Below are 23,292 nucleotides of genomic sequence, written 5' to 3' on the forward strand. Positions count from 1 at the left end.
AAAAATAAAATAAAAATAAAAATAAAATAAAAATAAAAATAAAATAAAAATAAAAATAAAATAAAAATAAAATAAAATAAAAATAAAATAAAATAAAAAAAAATAAAAAAAAAATAAAAAAAAAATAAAAAAAAATAAAATAAAAATAAAATAAAAATAAAATAAAAATAAAATAAAAATAAAATAAAAATAAAATAAAAATAAAATAAAAATAAAATAAAAATAAAATAAAAATAAAATAATTTGAATGTTTTCTCTGGTGGTTTTGATTTTTTTTTTTTCTTTTTTTTTTTTTTTCACTGGGCTTTTCCACTGGGCACAAAGATGCCTCCTGGTCCCCTCCAGGGACAGGACCAAGCAGCTCCTTCTTTGCTCCGTGGTGCATTTCCGCCTGGACCTTCAGGGCTGGCCTTCCAGCTCTAAAAAAAACCTGAGTTCTGGGGAGAGGAGAGGGGGAGAACCCCTAAAAAACCTTGGGAGTTGTTTGATGGAACCTGGGAGGCTCCCTTTGCTCCAGATGTGGCCAAGCTGCATCCCAGCTCCTGGCCCTATAGAGAGGTGATGAACAGAGCCCTTCACCCCACAGAACACCCCACAAATCTCATCTAAAAGGTGATAAAATCCTCCTTTTTCCCCTTTCTGGGGGAATATTTCTGATTTTTGGTGGAGCCCCTGGGATCTCCTCCCTCTACCTCTTCACTCAGCAGCCCAGAGCCAAAGCAGGGACAGTGTTTAAATGAGGAAGGGATGAAATTTAATGAGCCAAAAGTCACAGGGAAGAGAAAAACCATCAGAAAAAAAAATTATTTTAGCTTAAAAACCCAACTGCAGAGGTCTCATTGGATGCTGAGGCTTGGGCACACCTGGAGGTGAAGTCTTCCTGGTGCAAAGAATCCCTGGAGATGTGAGGTATCCAGGGAGGAAAAGCCATGGATGGAGGAATTTTCCCTGTTTTTTGGTGCTCAGGTGGGCTCAAACTTTTCCAAGAACCTGGGAATGAAGCATGAGAAATGTTTAACACGACCCTTTGAGAGGAGATTGCTCCTTCCCCAGGTGAAGCCAAAATGTCAATAGCTGTGATTTCACACCATTAAAAAAAAACCAAAACCAAAACCAAAACCAAATCAAAAAACAACAACAAAAAAAAAACACCAAGAAAAAAAAACACCAAAAGAAAAAAAGAAAAAAACAAAAAAACACACCAAAAAACAAACAAAAAAACCCACAAAAAACCAAAGAAAAAAAAGAAAAAAACCCAAAACAAAACAAAAAAAACCCCAAAAAACCCCAAAAAAACCCACACCAAAAAACAAACAAAAAAAACAAAACACCAAAAAAAACCACCAAAAAAAAACCACCAAAAAAAACCACCAAAAAAAAACCACCAAAAAAAACCACCAAAAAAAACCACCAAAAAAAACCACCAAAAAAAACCACCAAAAAAAACCACCAAAAAAAAACCCACCAAAAAAAAACACCAAAAAAAACCACCAAAAAAAACCACCAAAAAAAACCACCAAAAAAAAAACACCAAAAAAAACCACCAAAAAAAACCACCAAAAAAAACCACCAAAAAAAACACCAAAAAAAACACCACCAAAAAAAAACACCAAAAAAAACCACCAAAAAAAGCACCAAAAAAAGCACCAAAAAACAAACAAAAAAAAACAAAACACCAAAAAAAACCAAAAAAAACCACCAAAAAAAACCACCAAAAAAACCACCAAAAAAACCACCAAAAAAAACCACCAAAAAAAAAACCACCAAAAAACACCAAAAAAACCACCAAAAAAACCCACCAAAAAAAAAACACCAAAAAAAACCACCAAAAAAAAACCACCAAAAAAAAACCACCAAAAAAAAGAAAAAGAAAAAAAACAAATAAAAAACCCCCCAAAAAACCACACCAAAAAACAAACAAAAAAAACAAAACACCAAAAAAAACCACCAAAAAAAAACCACCAAAAAAAAACCACCAAAAAAAAACCACCAAAAAAAAACCACCAAAAAAAAACCACCAAAAAAAAGAAAAAAAAGAAAAAAAAAAACCAAAAAAAACCCCAAAAAACCACACCAAAAAACAAACAAACAAAACAAAACACCAAAAAAAAAAACCACCAAAAAAAAAAGAAAACAAAACAAAACAAAAAAAACAAAAAACCAAACCAACCTAGAAACCAACCCCACAATATTTCAGGCAAATAGTTTAGGGTAGAATTAAACCTCCTTGGCAGCCTTTGCCACCCAAGCACCCATTTTGCTGAGGAGCTGGAGAGAAATGGCTTAAAAACAAGATAAAAAGTTCAGACTTCTGCCTGGTTTCATCTTGTGATGTTTAAAGAGATTTGGGGGAGGGAAGGGGGGAGATTTTAAAATATTTAAGTTGTGTGTTTAGCAGTAGCTGAAGGTCATTTTCCCCTCTTTTTCTCTCTCAGAAAGGGAAGATAATTAAACCATAAGAAACTGGCAGGGGAGACTGAGGCCAGAATTAGTAATTTGGATTTTCTTAGAATTCAGAGGGATAATTCACCCTAAAAGCAACCAAGGCAGACCTTGAGGAACTCAGAAAAGCAGAACACAAATCACTGAGCCACTTCCCAGCATTTTTCTGATTTTAATGGGAATTACAGCCCAGCACAGCACTGCAGACATCTCAGTGTCTCCTAAATAATTCCCTGCTGCCACTTTTTAAATATTTATTTCCCCCTCCTGGTGGCTTAGAAAATGAACCTCCCCCAAACCACACCAATTTTTTTTTTTTTTTTTTTCTTTCTTTCAGCCCCAGGAACCAGACCCTGGGCTGAGAGCCAAGGAGCTGATGTTGCCCTGATGTTATTTTAAATACCCTGAGTTAAACAGATGAGGTTCCTTATCACCAACACAGCTTTCTGGGCTTTCAGAAGCTGGGATTACTCCTGGGGCTTTGGTCCACAGCTCCCTGGGGTTGGGGGTTTTGGTTCCTCTGTGTCCATGCAGGATTTCCAATTTTGGAAGAAACAGCAGTTTACCCTTGATAAACTCACCTGAAGCTTCTGCTCTTAGCCAGACATGATGTGCTTGACAAAAGCTGAGGGGCAAAGGAGAAATTAAGGGTGTGAGAGCTCAAAAAGTGCTGGGAGCTGTGGTGGGATGAACTGGGAGGCACTGGGAGGGTCCCAACCCCAATCCAGGGCACCTCAGGGACAGAGGGCTGAGATATCTCCTCCTGTCCCCACACCATTCCTGCCTTCCCAAACCTTTTTAGGATGATCCCAAACCCCACCTGGGGACAAACTGAGCCAGGTATATCCAATTTTTTGAGGCCAAGGGTAATGAAAAGCCTTTTTCCCTCATTTGAGTGGTTCCCAGGTTTCACCCCCCACCCCTTTATGCCAGATTTTTACCCTCCCTGAGCAATCTGCTTCTCCAAATGATTCCAAGGAGCTTCTGCTGGGGAAGATGCTGGTTTGGTGATTTTTGGGAGCTTCCAGCAAAACTCTGCCAAAACTGGGGATGAAGCAGCCCTGAGCCCCATGGGGAGATGAAATCCCTTTAATTGAAATCATTGGCACAACCACCTGGGGCCCAGCCCAGCTGCCATGGGGAGGGGTTGGGGTCAGGATAAAGGGGATTTTCTGGTTTGGATTTTGGCTTTCAGCTCAGTCTCTTGGAAGGAGAAATGAACAGCAAGTTTCTCAGATATTTTCTGCTTCTAGGACTGATCCCACTCCATGGTTATAGTTACAGCCAGAGCCTGGTGTGCAGAGCCAAGGGCACTGCTCAGCTCTGAGGAATATTTTACCCTCCAGAAGGAGTAAAAAGGTCCCAGCTGAACCCCTCCTTTGGGGAGGAACAGACAAGATAAAAGGCCCAAACTGAGCAAACAGAGGATTCCATCCCAAACCCCACCTGGGGACAAACTGAGCCAGGTATATCCAATTTTTTGAGGCCAAGGGTAATGAAAAGCCTTTTTCCCTCATTTGAGTGGTTCCCAGGTTTCACCCCCCACCCCTTTATGCCAGATTTTTACCCTCCCTGAGCAATCTGCTTCTCCAAATGATTCCAAGGAGCTTCTGCTGTGGAAGATGCTGGTTTGGTGATTTTTTGGGAGCTTCCAGCAAAACTCTGCCAAAACTGGGGATGAAGCAGCCCTGAGCCCCATGGGGAGATGAAATCCCTTTAATTGAAATCATTGGCACAACCACCTGGGGCCCAGCCCAGCTGCCATGGGGAGGGTTTGGGGTCAGGATAAAGGGGATTTTCTGGCTTGGCTTTTGGCTTTCAGCTGAGTCTCTTGGAAGGAGAAATGAACAGCAAGTTTCTCAGATATTTTCTGCTTCTAGGACTGATCCCACTCCATGGTTATAGTTCCAGTCAGAGCCTGGTATGCAGAGCCAAGGGCACTGCTCAGCTCTGAGGAATATTTTACCCTCCAGAAGGAGTAAAAAGGTCCCAGCTGAACCCCTCCTTTGGGGAGGAACAGACAAGATAAAAGGCCCAAACTGAGCAAACAGAGGATTCCATCCCATCCACCTCATCCTCAGGATAAACTGGAGGGATCACCAGGCTCAAACCCCTTCCTGCTTCCCCTTCTTCCCCTCTCCCTGTTTGCTTCAGCATCCTGGGAGGATTCCATCCCTTCCTCTGCCTCTGCTCCTGATCCATCCCAGCCTGAATCTGGGTGTTCCTGCCTCCAGCTCCCAACTGCTGCTGACTCCAGGATTCCAGCCTGGATTTGCCCAGGGCTGCCCTGCAGCCTCAGTGGGGACCTGAGAGTTATTGGGGGAGGAACATGGGGTCAATTTTCCTGTCTATTTGTATAGATTTAGTCATTTTCCCTATTTCTCATTCCTGTTTCATTAAAGTTGTGGAGTTTAGTTCCCAACCCATCAGTCTCTCTCCCTTTTTCTTTCTTTATCAGTGAGGGGGATTAATTAAGAACATCTGGCATTGGGTTTAATTACCAGGCCAGTGTTAAACCCTGACAGGGGTCCACACCTCCCCCTCAGTGCCCTCACAAAGGACACATTTTTGCATCCTAAGGCAGAGATGACCCTGATGGGAATCTTTTGCTTTTACCTTCATAGTTGATGCAGCCATTGGCATCTTCTTGCCCTGCCATGAGCTGCTCCACCTCGTTCTCTGTCATCTTCTCCCCTGGAGAAGGAAGAAGGAGAGGTGAGGGGAAGGGTTCTCAGCCTCCAAGGACCCTTCTGTCTTTCTTCCAGAGAGCCAAGACCACCAGAACAAAGAAAAGGAGACTAAAAAGGAGCTGTGTGCCCCTACAGACTGAGGAATGGGGGTGGGAGATGATGGAGAGAAGCCCAGGCTGGAATGGTTCTGATAACTGAGGATGTTCTGGACTCTCCATCTCAGCTGGATCATGCATGAAGCTGTGGCCTAGAGATGGGAAAGGTTCACTCCTACAAAAACCCATGGGCAGCAGAATAAAAAGAGTCTCTCCAATGTGGGAGACCACAGAATCACAGAATAATCCGGGTTGGAAAGGAGCTCTGAGACCATCAAATCCAACCCTTGATCCACTCCCCCCTCCCGTGGTTCCCAGCCCATGGCACTCAGTGCCACATCCAGTCCCTTCTGCTTCAAATCCAGGGCCAGGCTCCTCCAAAAAATGAGCTTTCTTAATCTCTGCCTGCACCTGAGGGGGAGACCAGAGCCAGGAGAACTCCTTGTGGGTTTGGGTTTTTTTTTTTGTTTCTTTCATTCCTAGGGCTTTTATTTCCTTTCCAAATCCCAGCATCAGCCGGGTTGGAAAGGAGCTCTGAGAGCATCAAATCCAACCCTTAATCCACTCCTCCCCCCCGTGGTTCCCAGCCCATGGCACTCAGTGCCACATCCAGTCCCTTCCTAAAAACCTCCAGGGATGGAGAATCCACCCCCTCCCTGGGCAGCCCATTCCAAGGCCTGTAAAGAATTCCCTCTGTAAAGAACATTTGGGTTAGAATCCCAGAATTATTTGGGTTGGAATCCCAGAATTATTTGGGTTGGAATCCCAGAATTATTTGGGTTGGAATCCCAGAATCATTTGGGTTGGAATCCCAGAATCATTTGGGTTGGAAAGGACTTCAGAGCTCATCAAGTCCAACCCTTGATCCACTCCTCCCCCCCGTGGTTCCCAGCCCATGGCACTGAGTGCCACATCCAGTCCCTTCCTAAATATCTCCAGGGATGGAGAATCCACCCCTTCCCTGGGCAGCCCATTCCAATGCCTGAGCACCCTCTCTGGAAAGAATTCCTTCCTAATATCCAACCCAAACCATTCCTGGCAGAGCTTTAGCCCATGGCCTCTTGTTTTGGGAGAAGATCCCAACCCCCCCCTGGCTCCAACCTCCTTTCAGGGAGTTGGAGAGAGTGATGAGGTCTCCCCTGAGCCTCCTCTTCTCCAGCCTCAACCAAACCAGCCATCTAACCCCCAAGGAAGTGTTTAGGGGTGCCCTGTGTCCTGCCCCCCACCCCAGGGTCACCCCATACCCAGTGTCACCAGCACATGGCGCAGCTCAGCCCCCATCACCATCCCGTTGCCCTCCTTGTCGAAGACCCGAAGCCCTTCCACAAAATCCTCAAAAGTTCCCTGCTCCTTGCTGCGGGTGAAGTGCTGCAAGATGGGGAGGAAGGTCTCAAAGTCCAGGACTTTGGTGTTCATTTCTGGAAGGGGAGGAGGAGATGGGGGTCAGAGATGAACCTGGAGGCAGCCTTTGGGGACCTCCCGCTCCACCTTCCTGGCCCCATTTCCAGCTGATGGAAAAAAGGAAAAAAAAAACAACCAAAAACCACCAGATGATGGGACTATATTGTGCTTGAGATGGGAAGATCCATATGAAGAACAAAGTAGGAACATCTGGGGCCTGCACACAGACTGCTGCTACCAGCCAAAAATAAATATACCCCAGCAAATATATAAATATATATAAATATACCCCAAAATAAACCCCAGCAGGTCAGTCCTCTGTCACCAGGCAATGCAGTGGCACTGGGCTGGTCAGGTTACACCAGTTTGTACCAGCTCAGAGTCTGGTTTGCTAACCATCAGTTGTCACCATCCCTGGGTGAGGATTGCCACCCCTTCCACGTCAGCTGTGGCTCAGGGAGTGGGAGTGAAGGAATTTTGCAGGAATGAAGTCTCCCTGCATCATTTCCTTCCCTGTCCCTTCATCTTCTTCCTGCATGTGATCCTTCACTTGCTGCCAGGGGATTGTTTTTCCCACCTTTTCCCCCATTATCCCAGTAGTCACCTTCTGGTCTGGGCTTGCCCAGCACCTTCAGAACCTCTGCATTGGTGGGGTTGTGACCCAGAGCCCTCAGGACATCCCCACACTGGGCATAGGTGATCTGCATGGTCCCCATGGCTGAGCTGTCAAACAGGCTGAAGGCTTCTCTGAACTCTGCAGGGAAAAAGAAAAAAAGTCCCATTTCCCACCCCACTGGAGCCTGGCAGGGAAGGGATGGACAGGGGGTGTGGGTCAGGGTGCCCTCTGCACCCATCACTGCTCAGGAGCCACCCAAACCTGCCAGGCTCCTCCAACGAGTCCCTCAGCTCTTGAGCAGGTTTTGCCACCTCTGCAGAGCTGGCCAGATGACCCAGCTGGGATTCCTGCACTGGCAGCTGCTGCAAAACATCCCCTTTCTCTTCCCTTTTTTCATTGGGGTCTCCTGAGCACCCCAGGACCCTCCTGCTGCCCACCCAGGATCCCTGCAGCCCCACGTCCACTCTGCTGGCAGACAGAGTGGGGCAAGTTGCTCCTGTTTGGGGCAGGGTGACCTTATCCACCCCAACCTTGCAGCCATGGAAGGCCACAGGAGGTTCCTTTCCAAGCTGAGTCCCCTAAATTATCATACCATGGAGGGTTAGGCTTCACCTGGAGGAAAAAAGACTAAATTAGGAACAATTAAAGGGCTCCTTCCTTCTCTGGGGGATGCTCGTCAGCTTCCTGACCTCTCCTGGGGTTGTCCCTGCATGGCCAGAGGCTCCCAGGCTTTCAGCCAGGTTGTGTCTCTCACCAGGAATGAGGGAAAAATATCTTTTCCCTGCCAGGTTCTGCAGCTGGAATTCTCCTCTTTGACTGGAGAGAGAAGAACCAGGATCCATTCATCACTCCCAACCTTGCAGTCCCTTCTGCTGGCTCCCACCCCTTTTCCAGCATCATTCCCATCTCCATCTCCTGCCTCCTCCCTTCCCACCAGTGCTCTTCCCATCTCCTCTCCAGCCTGATGCTGGTTGGGAATGGGATTTCTGATTCCAATCTCCCTTCTGCCTGCAAAGAAACCTCCTGAAATCATCCTGGAGGATGAGGCTGGATGGGGCTTGGAGCAACCTGGTCAAGTGGGAAGTGTCCCTGCCCCTGGAGTGGGTGGGAACTGGATGAGCTTTAAGGTCCCTTCCATCCCAAACCATTCCACAATTCCCTGAGCAGCGTGTTGGGGAGAACTCAGATCCTGCTGGGATTTTCTCCAGGAGGGATCTGGACGTGTGAGGCCTCAGCTCTTTTGTCTGCTGTAAAAAACTTCCTTTTTTCCCTGGAAAAAAGGGAATCCCCACTTTTAATGCCACCCGTGGGAGAAGGGGAGGTCTGCACTTACCTTCGATCTGCTCAGCAGTGAATTCAATCTGTTGGGAGAAGAGAGCAGAGCCAGGGATGAGGCCTTCCCAGGATGAAGGGGTTTTCCCCTGCCTTGAACCTTTCCAGGACTCATATCCAGCCCTGTCTGGGATCCCCTCCTGCCCTCCCTATGGAGCCGGGATCCCCACGGAAAGCGGAGGGGATGGAGAGGCAGCAGGGATGCTCTGCCCACCACTCAGGGCTATTTTGGGTGGAAAGGATGTAATTTTAAGGCTTGATCCCTGGTTCAAGGGCCTGAAGAGCATCCCTGCTGAGCCTCCTCTTACCAACTCCCCTGCCTCAGCTCTGCCTGAAAGATGGAACTGGGGAATCACAGAAAACTTGAGCTCCTGTCGTAGAGACTTGGATAAAAGATGCTCTCACGTGGAGGAGACAAAGCAGACAGCAAAATAATTTAGGATGGAGACAGTGGGTGGCAGAAAAGCTTCTTTAATGCTGCCAGGCCCCCAGCACAATGTCTCAGGAGGAGCTTTTGGGGTTCTTGGGGTCTTCAACTCTGCAGCCAGAGCTGTGGGCGGCAGCATCCCAGTGTGAGGGTGAAGGAGTTTGCTTGGGCAGGGAGCCTGAAACATCCCCCTCCCCCAGGCAGGATAACATCACTCCCTCCCCCAGGCAGGATAACATCACTCCCAGCCTTCTGCTAATTTTTTTTTTGTTTGTTTCTTCTTTTTAATCTGCTCATTTTCCTCTCCCAGCCCTGGCTCTCAGCCGGGCTGACGCCGCTTGCGTCGCTCGCAGCATCGCCCGTGCCTGGCAGGTGACAGAAACCCAGGGGGATGGTGACATCCTCATCCCTCACTCACCTTCACACTCTTGGGATCAAAAGCAGGCTCCTTGGCTGGCTCTGAGGCTGGAGATGCTTTGGCTCCTTCCTTCTTTGGGTCAGGTTTTTTGAGAGGCATCGCTGGGGTCTTTGCCAAGGGATGAGTCCAGAGGAGCGACCAGTGGGAGGGATGAAAGGCAAAGGCTGCTCCTTCCCTTATATCTGGAGCCTTTTCCTGACCCCAGAGGGGCAGGCCAGCTGCTGGAGCAAGTGGTGCTTACTATAAAAGGAAAAAAACTCAAATGAGAAGGGCCCTGACTCGATAATTGCCCCTTGTCACCAGCTCTGCAAAGCCACCCGTGCCCCTCCACCCCCGTGCCACATCTCCCCCTCCAGCACCTGCACTGGGTGGGCTGCCCGGGGGCTGCCTGCTAAATGAGCACTGAAAACCTAAACTCAAACAGCCCCAGGTGCCTGGGAAGAAAATAGCAACAGGATGGCTGAGAAACCTTTCACCCTACACCTCCTCCCCCCCCCCACAGGGAAAAGCTTGGCTGTTTTTAGGCAGCCCTGCAAGGGCAAAAGCTGCAGGGTGGTTTTTAAGAGAGAGATTTATGAGCTGCTCCTTCAAAGGGACCCAGTCCTCCCTGAACCACCCCCTGGCCTCCTCCCCAGCATCTGGTTTGCCCCAATCTCTTGTGCCTGAGACTCCATCAGGATGGTTCAGGAGGGTGACACAAAGAATCACAGAATCCTAGAATTGGCTGGGCTGGAAGGGACCTCAGAGCTCATCAAGTCCAACCCTTGATCCACTCCCCCCGTGGTTCCCAGCCCATGGCACTGAGTGCCACATCCAGGCTCTTTTGAAATATCTCCAGGGATGGAGAATCCACCCCTTCCCTGGGCAGCCCATTCCAATGGCTGAGCACCCTCTCCCTAAAGAAATTCTTTCTAATGTCCAACCTAAACCTCCCCTGGCACAACTTGAGACCTCTTGTGCCCTCTTGTCTTGCTGAGAGTTGCCTGGGAAAAGAGCCCAACCCCCCCCTGGCTCCAACCTCCTTTCAGGGAGTTGGAGAGAGTGATGAGGTCTCCCCTGAGCCTCCTCTTCTCCAGCCTCAACACCCCCAGCTCCCTCAGCCTCTCCTCAGAGGATCTGAAGCCAGGCATTAATTCCCCAGCTGAGGATATTTCACAGCCCTGCAGCCCCAAACCTGTGAGCAAAGTGGGCACTGAGGTCCCCTCTTGGCTCCCCCAGGCTCTGGAAGGTGCTGGTTCTGTTTTCACCCTCCTCTCCCAATTTTCTGAAGACCTGGAGAAGAAGTCACTGAGGTTCAGCATCCCCCAAAATGAATCCCAGACATCCTAAAGCATCAACTCAAATGCAGCCAGGTTGCAACAGAGCAGGGGAGAAGGAAAACCCAGCCCCAGTTTGCTCTGGGGTCCCTGGGTTGATATTTTAATCACAGAAATAAATGGGCAAGAATTAATTACAAGAGATGAGAGCATCTCCTCTGCTGGGGAGAGGTTACCCCAGGCTCATTTCTCTGGTCAGTGCCTGCTCTGGGATTTTTTCCAGGAGGGATCTGGACTTGTGAGGCCTCAGCTCTTTTATCTGCTGTGAAAAACTTCCCTTTTTCCCTGGAAAAAAGGGAATCCTCACTTCTAAAGCTCCCTTGGGCTCCACAGAGGGGTGGAACAGGATCCTATGGGATGCTGCTGGGAGAGCTCCAAGGTCCTGGTGCTGGCCTGAGCCTAAACTGTTATATTGGTACATTTATTTACACATTATTTGTGTCTATATTTGTTTTGTTCACACACATATATATAAAATAAAGTTAGATTTTTATTTGAGTCAGGCTGGGTCAGGTCAGGCTTGGCTGCCTTGCTCTGATCCTGCTTTTCCAGAGCTGCTGCTGGGCTGGGAATGGTGGGAACCAGGAGTATCCCCAGCTCAGCCCTGTGCCCAGAACCCCCCCAGCTTTTTCCCTGCTTGACCCACGGGGCTGAGGTGTCACCAGTGGGGTCTCAGGGGCTGTGGGGAGGAGGGAGCAGCCACGAAGTGCTGGGGATTTGCTGCCTGCTGTCATCTCCCAAGAGCTGGAATGGATCTGGGGGGGCTGCATGATGGGGCTGGGTGGGTGGGTGGTGTTTGCCACGATTACTTCCCAGATCTCTCTGTAACAGAGACATTTAGCCCCAAAAAAACAAAACAAAAAACCCCCAAAAAAACCCCAAACACAAAAAACCCCACCAAAAAAACAATCGAAAAAAGAAAAAAACAAAACAAACCCAACAACACAAAACCACCCCTCTTTCTTCTTGCTGACTGTGAACTCAGAGCCTGGGTGAGATTTTGCCTGCACTGGGAATCAAAATTCCTCCCATTCTCCCCCCCCCCCCCGAGCCTTGCTGCCTCCCTCTCTCCAGCATCCATCCCCCTTCCCCCCAAAAAACCCCTCACTTTAACTCTGTCCTCACTCCCTGGCAGCTTCAGGATCCCAAATCAGACCTTCAGAAAACATTAATCCTCCCATTCCACCGCTCATCCCCCTCCCCATCCCCCCGGGGGTGCCCATGTCCCCCTCCCAAAAAAAAAAAAAAAAAAAAAAAAAAAAAATTAAAAATAAGGCACCGCGGGAGCTGTGGTGCCGGTGCCAGCACCCACGGGTTGTGGCTAAATCGGGCCGAGGAGATGGGCAGCTGCCCAAAAGTGCCTCTGATCCCTCTTGGATTGACAGATGATGGAAAAGGGGGGGGGAAAGATTTGTTTGGGCCCCCCCCGGGTTGAAGCAGAGGGAGCAGAAGCCGCATCTCTGCCCAGCGCTGCCGGGATGGGATTCGCTTTGCTCCCTTTCATCTGATGCTCCTGGAGGAGCAAAAAAAATTCCAGGCTTCCTCCTCCAAGCAGCCCCAGGAGCTGCCCCGCCAGGAAAAACCCCGGGAGGGCTCCAGGGCTCTGCCCCACGCAGGATTTTGCCCCGCCGTGGGGCAGGAGTGGATCCCTGGGGAGATCCCACCCAAATCCCTCGGGTTTTGGCGCTGAGATTTTGGAATTTCAGCCTCATCCCATCACTTCTCAGGGAACAGGACTCGGGGGTGGCCCAGGGGGACATCGGGGACACAAAATGTTGGGGCTGCCAGGTTGGAGCTGGGCACTGGGATCAGCCCAAAACACGGGGGACAACCCCCGGGACCTCTCTGTGGGGCAGAAAGGACCCTGATGGGGACGGTGTCAGCTCTGGTGGGACCAATTCTGCCTCCCCCCACCCCAGCCCTCCGTGTCTGGTTCATCTTCAGGAAGCTGCGAGGTGTTTTCCCAACAGGGACCCCCCCCAGAACATTCCCAACCTTGGGAGAGAAGGAAAAGAGTTAAAAAGTGATGTCAGGTTGAGACTCATCTCGGGAGCATCAGTGCCGAGGTGATGCCCACGTCCTTGCACCCTCTGCCTCTTTTACCTCCACAGCCACCCTGCTGGGATTTTTTTGTTATTATTATTTATTTTTTTATTTATTTTTGATTTTCCCCAAGGTCCTTCAGCTCCTTGGGACCAGTCTGGAGCTGGAGGGGGACGACAGCAGCGGAGGAGGATGCTGTGACAGCTGAAAAATGAGCCCCCCCCCACCCCCCAAAGCAAAGAGAGAAGTTTTTTTTCGAAAAGAGAAGAGGAATCTGCCTCGAACGAAGAGGATTTTAGCACCTCGGGCTAAACCAATAAACCTCTGGCATCCCCAGCCCAAGGGGAATTGTTTGCACAGGCTCCGGGAGCTGCTTAAAGCTGGGAGAGGCTGAAGAGCAGCAAGTGCTGGAGGGGGGGAAAAAAAAAAACCCCTCAGCCTGATAAGCAGTGAGCATCCCCCTTAGCACTGCCAGGAGAGGGGACCCTCACCCCGAGGTGCCCCCCAGGGCCCCTGTCACCCCCCTCACCTTGGAGGTGACCACAGCCCCCCCAGAAGATGCTGGGTCCTGCTGCAGGCACCAACCCTCTCCAGCCCCCAGCCAGCAGGGATCTGGCTGTGCCCAGGTGAAGTTTTTTGCTTTTTCCACCTCGTGCTCCGAGGGCTCCATCCCAGAGGAGTGCTGGGACCATGGAAATGTCCATCCCTGGGAAAGGCATCGGGACAACTCTGCTCTGCTGCTGCCTCCTGAGCTCTGTGTGGGCCCTGGTAAGTCTGAGTGGGGGCTTCTCTGGGTTTTCTCCTGGCTTGAAATTTGGTGAATTTTTCCAGCTGGTTCTGGTTCCCTGTCCTGCACTGTGGAGCTGCCAGGAAGGAGCTGGGAAGGGCAGAACTTCTCTGCTCCTGCTCCAGACTTTCCAGGACACCACAAGATGGTTTTTTTTCCATTTCTTGGACACATCCAAGCCACATTCCCTGGCTGGGAGGCTTTGGGGGTGTAGGAGGAGTGGGATGAGTTACAGGCAGCTCAGGAGAGGCTGGAGGGACACGGGGAGGGGACACATCAGCACCTCTCCCAAAGCTGGGACCCCTTTTCTGCCCACCCCCCCACCCAGCTGGCTGCTTTGGGGAAGGGAAGCTCAGGGTCTCAGCCCCTTTTCACTTCCCAAAGCTGTTTCCTCATCCCAGCTCTGAACTCAGCATCTCCATGGGCCAAAAGAACCCAAAAAGCTGTTGGGAGGTGCAGTGGGACCAGGAGGCTGCAGGGATGCCAAGATCCAGCTCATTGTGGCCAAGGGGGACCCCCAGAATTTTGGGGAGGGGGGGTTGGGCAAGAGGGAGCTGGGTCAGGAGCCCAACACAGCACTGATTTCCACCATGGAAAAATGATGAATATTCCTCAATGGATCATGGAATTGGGGGTTGGGGGAAGCTGTGGTCAGCTTCAACCTTGCCAGAGGGAAAAAGCCCAGCAGGAAGGTGGGCAGGGGGGGATCTTTCTCAGGTTGATTGAATCCCCCCAAAGATTCACAAACTTTATTCACCTGGGAGGGGTTGGGGGGACCTGGCCGTGGTGTGGTGGCTTTGTCACCTCCCATGTCCACTCTCCAAGTCTGCTCCTGTCTCTTGCACTCTCATTTCTTGCCCCAAGGAAGGCCCTGCTTGATGCAGTGAGTGGGGTTCCTACATCAGGAGATGATGTTCCCATAGCAGCCCCCCCCCCAAAAAAAAAAAATCCTTGTGATTTTGGTGTTAATTAGCTGGTTGGTTTCAGGGCTTGGAGGCAGGGAGGGATGGAGGGGTTTGTGGCAGCAGAAGTGGTTGGGTCCTGCCCTGAGCCTTGGAAGTGTTTGGGGCATCTCAAGAACCATCCTTGGGGTGCTGCTGGGACTGAGCAGCTTCAATCCCAGCTCCTGGATCCTGGCCGTGGGACCCCCTGGCACTGAGCAGGTGGTGGTGGCTCTCTGGGGACATGGGGGGCACAAGGGGGTGGTTGAGCTCACCCAGGGAGGATTCAGCTCTAAATTGTGAGCACAAAAAGGAGGCCTGAGCCATGCTGCTGGTCCAAGCCAAAGCCTGTGGGAAGTTTGGGGGGTTCCTCATTTCAGTTTTGTCTTGGCAGGTTGACCCTGATGATGTTCTTACAAAAGAAGAGCAGATCTATCTTCTGGTGGAAGCTAAGGAGAAATGTCAGAGGGACATAAAAGCCCAGCTGGAGAAGATTAAAGGTAGTGTCCCCTTCACCTGGGCACGGGTCAGTCAGCCCCAGTGGAACTGGTAATGCTGTGGGACAGGGTGGGGACAGTGACACGTGGCTCCTGAGCAGCTCCTGGATGCTCTGGGTGCCATTAGGTGCACCTCGAGTCCTGTGTCCAGTTCTGGGCCCCTCAGCTCAGGAAGGAGATTGAGGTGCTGGAGCAGGTCCAGAGAAGAGCAAGGAGGCTGGGAAGGGATCCAGCACAAGTCCTGTGAGGAAGGGCTGAGGGAGCTGGGGGTGTTGAGGCTGGAGAAGAGGAGGCTCAGGGGAGACCTCATCACTCTCTCCAACTCCCTGAAAGGAGGTTGGAGCCAGGGGGGGGTTGGGCTCTTTTCCCAGGCAACTCTCAGCAAGACAAGAGGGCACAAGAGGTCTCAAGTTGTGCCAGGGGAGGTTTAGGTTGGACATTAGAAAGAATTTCTTTCTGGAGAGGGTGCTCAGGCATTGGAATGGGCTGCCCAGGGAAGGGGTGGATTCTCCATCCCTGGAGATATTTCCAAAGAGCCTGGATGTGGCACTCAGTGCCATGGGCTGGGAACTGCAGTGGGAGTGGATCAAGGGTTGGACTTGATGAGCTCTGAGGTCCCTTCCAACCCAGCCAGTTCTAGGATTCTATGCTCACCCTCACCAGCAGCCAGACTGCCCCATGCCCACTGTAAAGGAGAGGGATGGAGTCTCCAGGAGGAGGTGGGATGTGATGGGATGTGTCCCACTCCCTGGGCTCCCTGGGCCATGGGTGATGTTTTGGCAGCACCTTCTCCTCCCCTGCTCCAGCAGGGTGCTGGGAGGTTCTGATGGGGCCCTGTTGGGAGCCAAAACGAGATTTCTCTCTGCTCCTTGGCCAGACCCCAGCTGCCTTCCTGAGTGGGATGGGATTATCTGCTGGCCAAAGGGCTCCCCCAGCCAGGAGGTCTCAGTGCCCTGCCCTGACTACATCTATGACTTCAACCACCAAGGTAAAAACTTCTGCGGCTGGGTGGGGAGGGACCTCACCTCGGGGATCATCTGTGACCATTGGGGACCTCTGCCTGGGCTTCCCGGGGGTCCTGCTGCTGTCACAGCACCCGTGGCTGTCCCCAGGTCATGCCTACAGGTACTGCAGTGCCTCTGGGACCTGGGCCATGGCTCTCAGCACCAACAAGACCTGGGCCAACTACACTGAGTGTGCTCTGCTCTTCTCCCCCGAGCGCCGGAGCCGCGAGAAGGTGACCTTGGATCAGGTGTTGGGAAAAGGGGATGGGGAGCAGGGAAATGTGCAGCAAAAGCCAGAGGAACACCCAGACAAGTTGTGCTCATCCTGTGCTCTCACCCTGAAGGCAGTGTGGGGGGGTTAAGGGGGGGGGGGTTGGTGGAGCTCAGCCCTTCTCTTCCAGGAGGTGTTTGACCGCCTGCACCTGATGTACACCACTGGTTACTCCATCTCCTTGGCCTCCCTCATCGTTGCTGTCTGCATCCTCTCCTACTTCAAGTAAGGAGGAGCCCAAACCCCATCCCTGGGTGAGGAAGAACCATTCCCTCCCATTCCCCTCAGGGAATGGGAACGAGCCCCAAACATCAAACCACTTCCCAAAGCCCCAAACCCCCGATTACGACCACTGCTCCACCCTTGAAGGGCTTGACACCCCCCTCCTGTGACACCTTCTGTGCCCACGGTGGGGCTGACACCTCCTCACTCCCCTTTTTTGGGACCTCCCCGTGGCCTGAGGAGCAGTTGGGTACCAGGGATGCTCCGTGGGTCTCCCCCCTTCTCCGCAGGCGCCTGCACTGCACCCGCAACTACATCCACGTCCACCTCTTCACCTCCTTCATCTGCCGGGCTCTGAGCATCTTTGTGAAGGATTTGGTGCTCTACTCAGGCACTGAGGCAGAGAAGATGAGGGAGGAGGACTTCAAGGCAGAAATGGGACCCTCAGCAGGACAACGGAGCCACCTGGCAAGTGGCTCCATGAGACCGGAGGCGGGAGCGGGGGAAGAGGGGGATGGGATGGGATGGGATGGGATGGGATGGGATGGGATGAGCCTGGGACCCTCCCTGCTGGGAGTTGTGCTGCTCAGGAGGTTGGGAGGAGGGGTGAAGGGCCACCTCCAGCTTGTCCTGGTGCCACGGGGGAGAGCAGAGCCACAGAGGCCACGGGGCTGGCTGAGCTCAGGCTGGGAAAGGCCCATCCCGTTTCCTCTCCCATGGGAAAGACCAAGAGCATCTGTGCCTGCTGCTGGAATATCCCAGAGATGCAGCTCCTTGCAAGAGGAGGAACTCAGGCCATGCATGGGGCCCATCAGGTTTTGTTTTCAGCCTGACAGGGGAACCTCTCTGACTCCAGGTTGGCTGCAAGGTGGTGGTGACTTTTTTCCTCTATTTTTTGGCCACCAACCACTACTGGATCCTGGTGGAAGGTCTCTACCTGCACAGCCTGATCTTCATGGCCTTCCTCTCTAACAAGAACTACCTCTGGGTCCTCATCATCATTGGCTGGGGTAAGCAAGGAGCCCACCCCAATGCTGTGGCCACTGGGAGCTGTGGTTGAGCAGCGTTGGGTGCCCAATGGGTTTGGGAATGGGAACCCAATGGGAACCAGTTCAAATCTGCAAAGATGATGCTTCAGCCATGCTCCTCACCCTGGTTCCTGCCTCTCCAGGTCTCCCTGCTGTGTTTGTGTCTGTCTGGGCCAGTGTCAGAGCCTCCCTGGCAGATACACAGTATGTAGTGTTCTTTTTTTTTGGTGGGGGGGGAAGGAAAGATTGGGTGCAGATGGCAGCAAAAAAAAAAAAAAAAAAAAAAAATCTGTGGGCAATTTAAAAGTGAAAATTTTCCAAAAAGACCAAGAGGTGTCAACACCCATGCAGAGCTCATCCATAAAATCATCAGGAATCTTGTCCAGCAGTGGTTTTGTGCTGCACTTGGGGGGCAGCTGGGTGGAGGTTTCCACCATAAATTGCTCAGTTAACAGTGGAAAGGGAAATGCTAAAGGGGATGGTTTGAACCAAGCATTTTAAAATGAGGGAAACCACAGAATGGGGCTCTGTAAACAGAGTTTTAGGTGGCCAAGGAGCTCTCAGGAAGGTTAAACCTGAATTAAAACTGCTCTGCAACCCCACGATGGTTCTGGATGCTCATGGCATGGCTGCTGCTGAGCTTTACAGGAACTCCACAAACTTCTCCCAGCCAGGAGGTGAAGGGCAGGAGGATGAGGATGGGGTTGGGGGGACAGGGAGCCACCAGGTGGCAATTTTCCTTCCTCCAAGGTGTTTCTTTCCTGGCCTCTCCAGATGCTGGGACCTCAGTGCAGGGAACATGAAGTGGATTTATCAGGTCCCCATCCTGGCTGCCATCGTGGTGAGAAACCTCTGGCTGAATCCCTCAATTATTTTTAGGGAAAAAGGAACAATAAAGACCCAGAGCCAGTCACTCGTGGTCCCTGGGGTTGGTCCCTAGCACCCAGGGAGGGGGTACAGGGGGGTGCAGAGGGTCCTGGTGCCTCCCTGCTCCGTTCAGTGCCAACCCCACATCCCTGTCCTCATCCCAGGGGGCAGCTGGGACAACCCTGGGTCAGTGCAGCCACCAAAATGTGTGTGTTGGCAGGTGAACTTCTTCCTCTTCCTCAACATAGTCCGGGTGTTGGCTTCCAAGCTTTGGGAGACGACCACAGGGAAGCTGGACCCCAGGCAGCAGTACAGGCACGTGCTGGAAGCAGCAGCAAAACCACAAATTCCACCCCCTACCCCTCATTTTCTGCCTCTTTACCCGAGGTGGCTTCTCCTGGAGTGAAGGAGAGCAGAGGAAAGGGATGCTGGAGGGAGGGAAAGGGATGCTGGAGGGAGGGAAAGGGATGCTGGAGGGAGGAAAGGAGGGAAAGGGATGCTGGAGGGAGGGAGTGAGGGAGGGAAAGGGATGCTGGAGGAAGGGAGGGAGGAAAAGGGATGCTGGAGGGAGGGAGGAAAAGGGATGCTGGAGGGAGGGAAAGGGATGCTGGAGGGAGGGAGGAAAAGGGATGCTGGAGGGAGGGAGGAAAAGGGATGCTGGAGGGAGGGAAAGGGATGCTGGAGGGAGGGAGTGAGGGAGGGAAAGGGATGCTGGAGAGAGGGAGGAAAAGGGATGCTGGAGAGAGGGAAAGGGATGCTGGAGGGAGGAAAGGAGAGAAAAGGATGTTGGAGAGAGGGAGTAAGGGAGGGAAAGGGATGCTGGAGAGAGGGAGGGAGGAAAAGGGATGCTGGAAGGAGGGAAAGGGATGCTGGAGGGAGGGAAGGAGGGAGGATGGTGGCAGGCAGAGGTTCTGGTGGCTCAGTCTGGTTGGGGAGCAGAGGTTCTGCTCAGTGCCCTCTCCAAGTGGGGCAGGAGCTGTGCCCAAAGCAGCTGCAGGAGGAGCAGGAATTGCAGCAACCAGACCCTCCCCAAGGATTGGGAGAGGGCTGCAGGGCTGCCTGGCAGGTCCTGGCTAAAGGTTCAGGGGATTTCTCTTCTCAGGAAGCTGCTGAAGTCCACGCTGGTGCTGATGCCACTTTTTGGGGTCCATTACGTGGTGTTCATGGCCATGCCCTACACTGAAGTCTCTGGGCTCCTCTGGCAGATCCAGATGCATTATGAGATGCTCTTCAACTCCTCTCAGGTCCATGGAGGTGGAGCTGCTGTCCCTGGTCAGGGGAGGGGGGGTCACACATGAAGAATCTCAGCTCAGGACTCAGCTTCCACCTCTGTCTCTTTCTGCAGGGTTTCTTTGTGGCTTTTCTCTACTGCTTCTGCAACGGGGAGGTAAGTCAGGGGCTGAGCTCCCTCTGGCAGCTCCTGTAAGGTTGGGGAAGTTAAAGTCACAGCCTCCAGAGTGGGGTAAGAAGAGGGAAAAATTGGGATCCACTCCTCTCAGTCTGGAGGAGGCTCAGGGGAGACCTCATCACTCTCTACAACTCCCTGAAAGGAGGTTGGAGCCAGGGGGGGTTGGGATCTTCTCCCAAGACAAGAGGCCATGGGCTAAAGCTCTGCCAGGAATGGTTTAGGTTGGATATTAGGAAGGAATTCTTTCCAGAGAGGGTGCTCAGCCATTGGAATGGGCTGCCCAGAGAAGGGGTGGATTCTCCATCCCTGGAGATACTTCAAAAGAGCCTGGATGTGGCACTCAGTGCCATGGGCTGGGAACTGCAGTGGGAGTGGATCAAGGGTTGGACTTGATGCTCTCAGAGCTCCTTTCCAACCCAAAAGATTCTGGGATTCCAACCCAAATGATTCTGGGATTCCAACCCAAATGATCCTGGGATTCCAACCCAAATGATTCTGGGATTCCAACCCAAATGATTCTGGGATTCCAACCTAAATGATTCTGGGATTCCAACCCAAATGATCCTGGGATTCCAACCCAAATAATTCTGGGATTCCAACCCAAATGTTCTTTACAGGGAGGGAATTCTTTACAGGCATTGGAATGGGCTGCCCAGGGAGGGGGTGGATTCTCCATCCCTGGAGGTTTTTAGGAAGGGACTGGATGTGGCACTGAGTGCCATGGGCTGGGAACCACGGGGGGGGGAGGGGAACAAGAGTTGGATTTGATGCTCTCAGAGCTCCTTTCCACCCCAAATAAAAGTTCTAGGAACGAAAGAAAGAAACAAAAAAACCAAACCCCAGACCCACAAGGAGTTCTCCTGGCTCTGGTCTCTCCCTCAGGTGCAGACAGAGATAAAGAAAGCTCATTTTCGGAGGAGCCTGGCCCTGGATTTCAAGCAGAAGGCTCGGGGCAGCAGTGCAGCACCTGGGAGCTGCTGTTATGGGGGGCTGGGGTCCCACCCCAGCACCAGCACCAGCCTGGCAGGGAGAGGGGCAGGGGGCACCCAGCAGCAGGGATTGGTGCTCCCTGCCACCCTGCCAGGCTTTGTCCCCAGCTCTTTTGGCTCAGGGAAATTTTTGCCCTGTCCCAGGCAGGAGCTGAGCCTGAAAATCTGTGGGGACAAGCCCAGGGATTTTCTGGACCTGAATGAGCATCACCCCAAAGTCACCAAAGAGCTGGAGACCATGCTATGAAAGGAAAAGTGTCTCTCCCAGCTGGACGTCTGGGAAGATGCTGATCCTCATGTTTTGGGCTCCTTTGAGGTGGAGCTGGGGTAGGGGAACAGCTGGAATCCCAGCAGGAATCCCTTTCCCTGGCACTCAGGGTGCAAAGGGACCACGAGTTCTCCCTCCTCTCCCCACTTGGGGTGAAAAGAAGCAGCCAAGTCCCAAACCTCCCAGTCCTTTCCTTCCCAACCCCCTGAAGTGATTGCTGGAAGTGATGTCTCTGCATGCAAAGCCTCAAACCACCCCCAAAAAACAACCCCCCAAGCTGTCACACCCCACCAGCCTGGAAGGTGACTTCAGCTCCAGGGTGTCCAAAGCTGATCCAGTGACTCCTGCAGGCTGATTCCCTTCTTTAGCACCAAATCCTAGGGCTGGCAGAATGAAATCCCCCCTTTTCTGGAGCTCACCTTCCCTTTCCTGGATCCTTGTGAAGCTCAGGGGTACTGGGCAGCCCAGTCCACACCAGAACTGGGAGCCTGAGCCACTGGGATCCACTGGGATCTGCTGGGCAGAGGGAGGGAAGCCAAGCTCTGGGGCCACACAGAGCCCTGCATGCAAGAGCCTTGGTCCTGGGGTCTTTTTTTTCAGGCTGGAAAGTGAATAAAGAGACAGCCTGTGGAGTTTGTTTCCATCCTTGGACTCTGGGTGGTTGCTGGGGGGCAGGAGTGGGAAGGCTGGGGCTGGGTCTCAGTTTTGGGGACAATGAAGCTCCCACTGTCCCCTGTCCCACTCTGCTACACCTGGGAATGTTCAGCACCCTGCTGGGAAAAGGCATTCCAGAGGAGCTTGCAGTGCCCAGCACAGGGAGAGCAAAGGGGAGGGGAGAATTCCAAGGTTCCTAAGGGAGAGATGGAAGGGGGGGGGATGTATCCTGGTGAAAATCCAACAGGTGGGAGCAGGGAGAATTTATTTTTCCTACCTGTCCTAATGACTCAGGGTCCCCCAAGGCAGAAATTCTGCACTAATTCTGTGAATCCTCAGATCTTCCAGGGAAAAGCTGAGCTGCAAAGGGAGTCACAAGGAGCAGGAAGCACTGGAGGCAGCCAGGGGAGGGCTCCAGGCTTCATCTTCTTTAAATGGTCCCAAAATTGGTGTAGAATCAGGCACATCCACACTTCCCACCCAGGAAAACAAGTGCCACACCGTGGGGTGGCACTGAGGGACAAGAGAGAGAGGGGGTGATGGATGCACAGGAGCAGAATCCCAGGATTTCACTGGACAAACCAACCTTGAGCTTCCTGCAGTGGATTTGCTCAGCTGGGAGTTGTCCTTTGGTTTCTTTGGATGGAAGTGGCACAGGACAAGGAGGGAGGTTCTTTCCTTGGCATTCTGCTCACACTGTGACCTTGTTCTGCAGAGGTGGAATCAACCTCCTTCTGTATCTGACATGAAGCTGTGAACTGGCATTTAGAGCTGACTGCCAGGGATCAATATTTGCTCACTCTGGAGTCAGGAGGCTCCTGGAAGCTGAGAGAGGGGTGAGGAATTTCAATAATCCTACCAAAGAGCAGAGGGATGCATGAAAAAGAAGGGGAAAAACCCAAGCATGAGGCAGAGAGAGGGCCAGGACCTTCCTGAGATCTGGGAAAGGAGGGAGCAGATGGCAGCTTCAGAAAATGGAGCTGTTTTTTTTTTTATTTTTTTTTTTGTTGGTTTTGACATTCAGCTCTTTAATTGTGCAGGAACTGAAGTGGGATAAGGAAAAGGGAACTCAACAGTTGCCCCTAAAGCCCAATGTCCCATCTGGCAAATCTTTGGCTTCATACTGAACATGCAGAGCTTGAAGCAGTGCAGTGAGGCTGAGAACTGAAAGGGAAATTATTCTTAAAAAAAAATAAAATCCCAACAGATTAGAGCCAGTTAGGGAGGGCTCCAGATTAATCAAGTTGCTGTCTTAACTAAATCCAGGACACATGCAAGTCAGATCCCAAAACTTGCCAAGTTTTCTTTCCAGCTCTACCAATGCCTCCCTGAAAGGTTGGGATGAGCATTTTATCTCCTGGGCTGGATCCTCCCCACTTGAAAATGGAAAAAATCTGATTCCCCAGGAGGCTTTGAAGCTAAACCAGGGTTTGCAAAAGAGTTTGAGGTGAAGGCTGCTGAGAAGAAAACCACAGGAGGCTTTTTATCAACTCCATCCCTAACTGGTGGTGAAAGAAAGGGATGCAGTCAGCTCTCCACCCAACTGCCAGATGAGCCAAAGGAAGAAGTGGAGAAT

The 23,292-nt window shown here is 51.5% G+C and overlaps 2 protein-coding genes across 2 annotated transcripts; one reads left to right on the plus strand and one right to left on the minus strand.

The window, feature by feature from the left end:
• Positions 1 to 747: 747 nt before the first annotated feature.
• Positions 748 to 9,575, minus strand: LOC139788542 (myosin light chain, embryonic). Its single transcript, XM_071728588.1, has 7 exons — positions 9,422 to 9,575; positions 8,578 to 8,605; positions 7,233 to 7,382; positions 6,472 to 6,645; positions 5,059 to 5,136; positions 3,024 to 3,067; positions 748 to 990 (listed from the first exon to the last, which is right to left on the minus strand). Exons 1-6 carry the CDS (start codon positions 9,518 to 9,520, stop codon positions 3,039 to 3,041), a joined length of 558 nt encoding a protein of 185 aa, XP_071584689.1. The 5' UTR covers positions 9,521 to 9,575; the 3' UTR covers positions 748 to 990; positions 3,024 to 3,038.
• A 5,257-nt stretch (positions 9,576 to 14,832) lies between these two features.
• Positions 14,833 to 21,254, plus strand: LOC139788544 (parathyroid hormone/parathyroid hormone-related peptide receptor-like). The gene is made up of 12 exons (XM_071728591.1): positions 14,833 to 15,008; positions 15,883 to 15,993; positions 16,118 to 16,242; positions 16,411 to 16,505; positions 16,793 to 16,970; positions 17,359 to 17,512; positions 17,674 to 17,734; positions 18,305 to 18,371; positions 18,618 to 18,712; positions 19,500 to 19,641; positions 19,743 to 19,784; positions 20,688 to 21,254. The coding sequence occupies exons 1-12, from the start codon at positions 14,834 to 14,836 to the stop codon at positions 21,039 to 21,041; spliced, it is 1,599 nt and encodes a 532-aa protein (XP_071584692.1). The 5' UTR covers position 14,833; the 3' UTR covers positions 21,042 to 21,254.
• Positions 21,255 to 23,292: the final 2,038 nt, after the last annotated feature.

The sequence above is a fragment of the Heliangelus exortis genome, chromosome 29 (assembly GCF_036169615.1).
Source record: "Heliangelus exortis chromosome 29, bHelExo1.hap1, whole genome shotgun sequence".
Taxonomy (NCBI): Eukaryota; Metazoa; Chordata; class Aves; order Apodiformes; family Trochilidae; genus Heliangelus; species Heliangelus exortis.

Coding starts and splice junctions, on each gene's coding strand:
- LOC139788542 (XM_071728588.1), bottom strand. CDS start 9,520: ATGCCTCTCAAAAAACCTGACCCAAAGAAGGAAGGAGCCAAAGCATCT. Junction 8,606..9,421: donor TTGATCCCAAGAGTGTGAAG/GTGAGTGAGGGA, acceptor TTCTCCCAACAG/ATTGAATTCACTGCTGAGCA. Junction 3,068..5,058: donor TGGCTGCATCAACTATGAAG/GTAAAAGCAAAA, acceptor TTTGCCCCTCAG/CTTTTGTCAAGCACATCATG.
- LOC139788544 (XM_071728591.1), top strand. CDS start 14,834: ATGCTGCTGGTCCAAGCCAAAGCCTGTGGGAAGTTTGGGGGGTTCCTC. Junction 15,009..15,882: donor CCAGCTGGAGAAGATTAAAG/GTAGTGTCCCCT, acceptor CTCCTTGGCCAG/ACCCCAGCTGCCTTCCTGAG. Junction 16,506..16,792: donor TGCATCCTCTCCTACTTCAA/GTAAGGAGGAGC, acceptor CCTTCTCCGCAG/GCGCCTGCACTGCACCCGCA.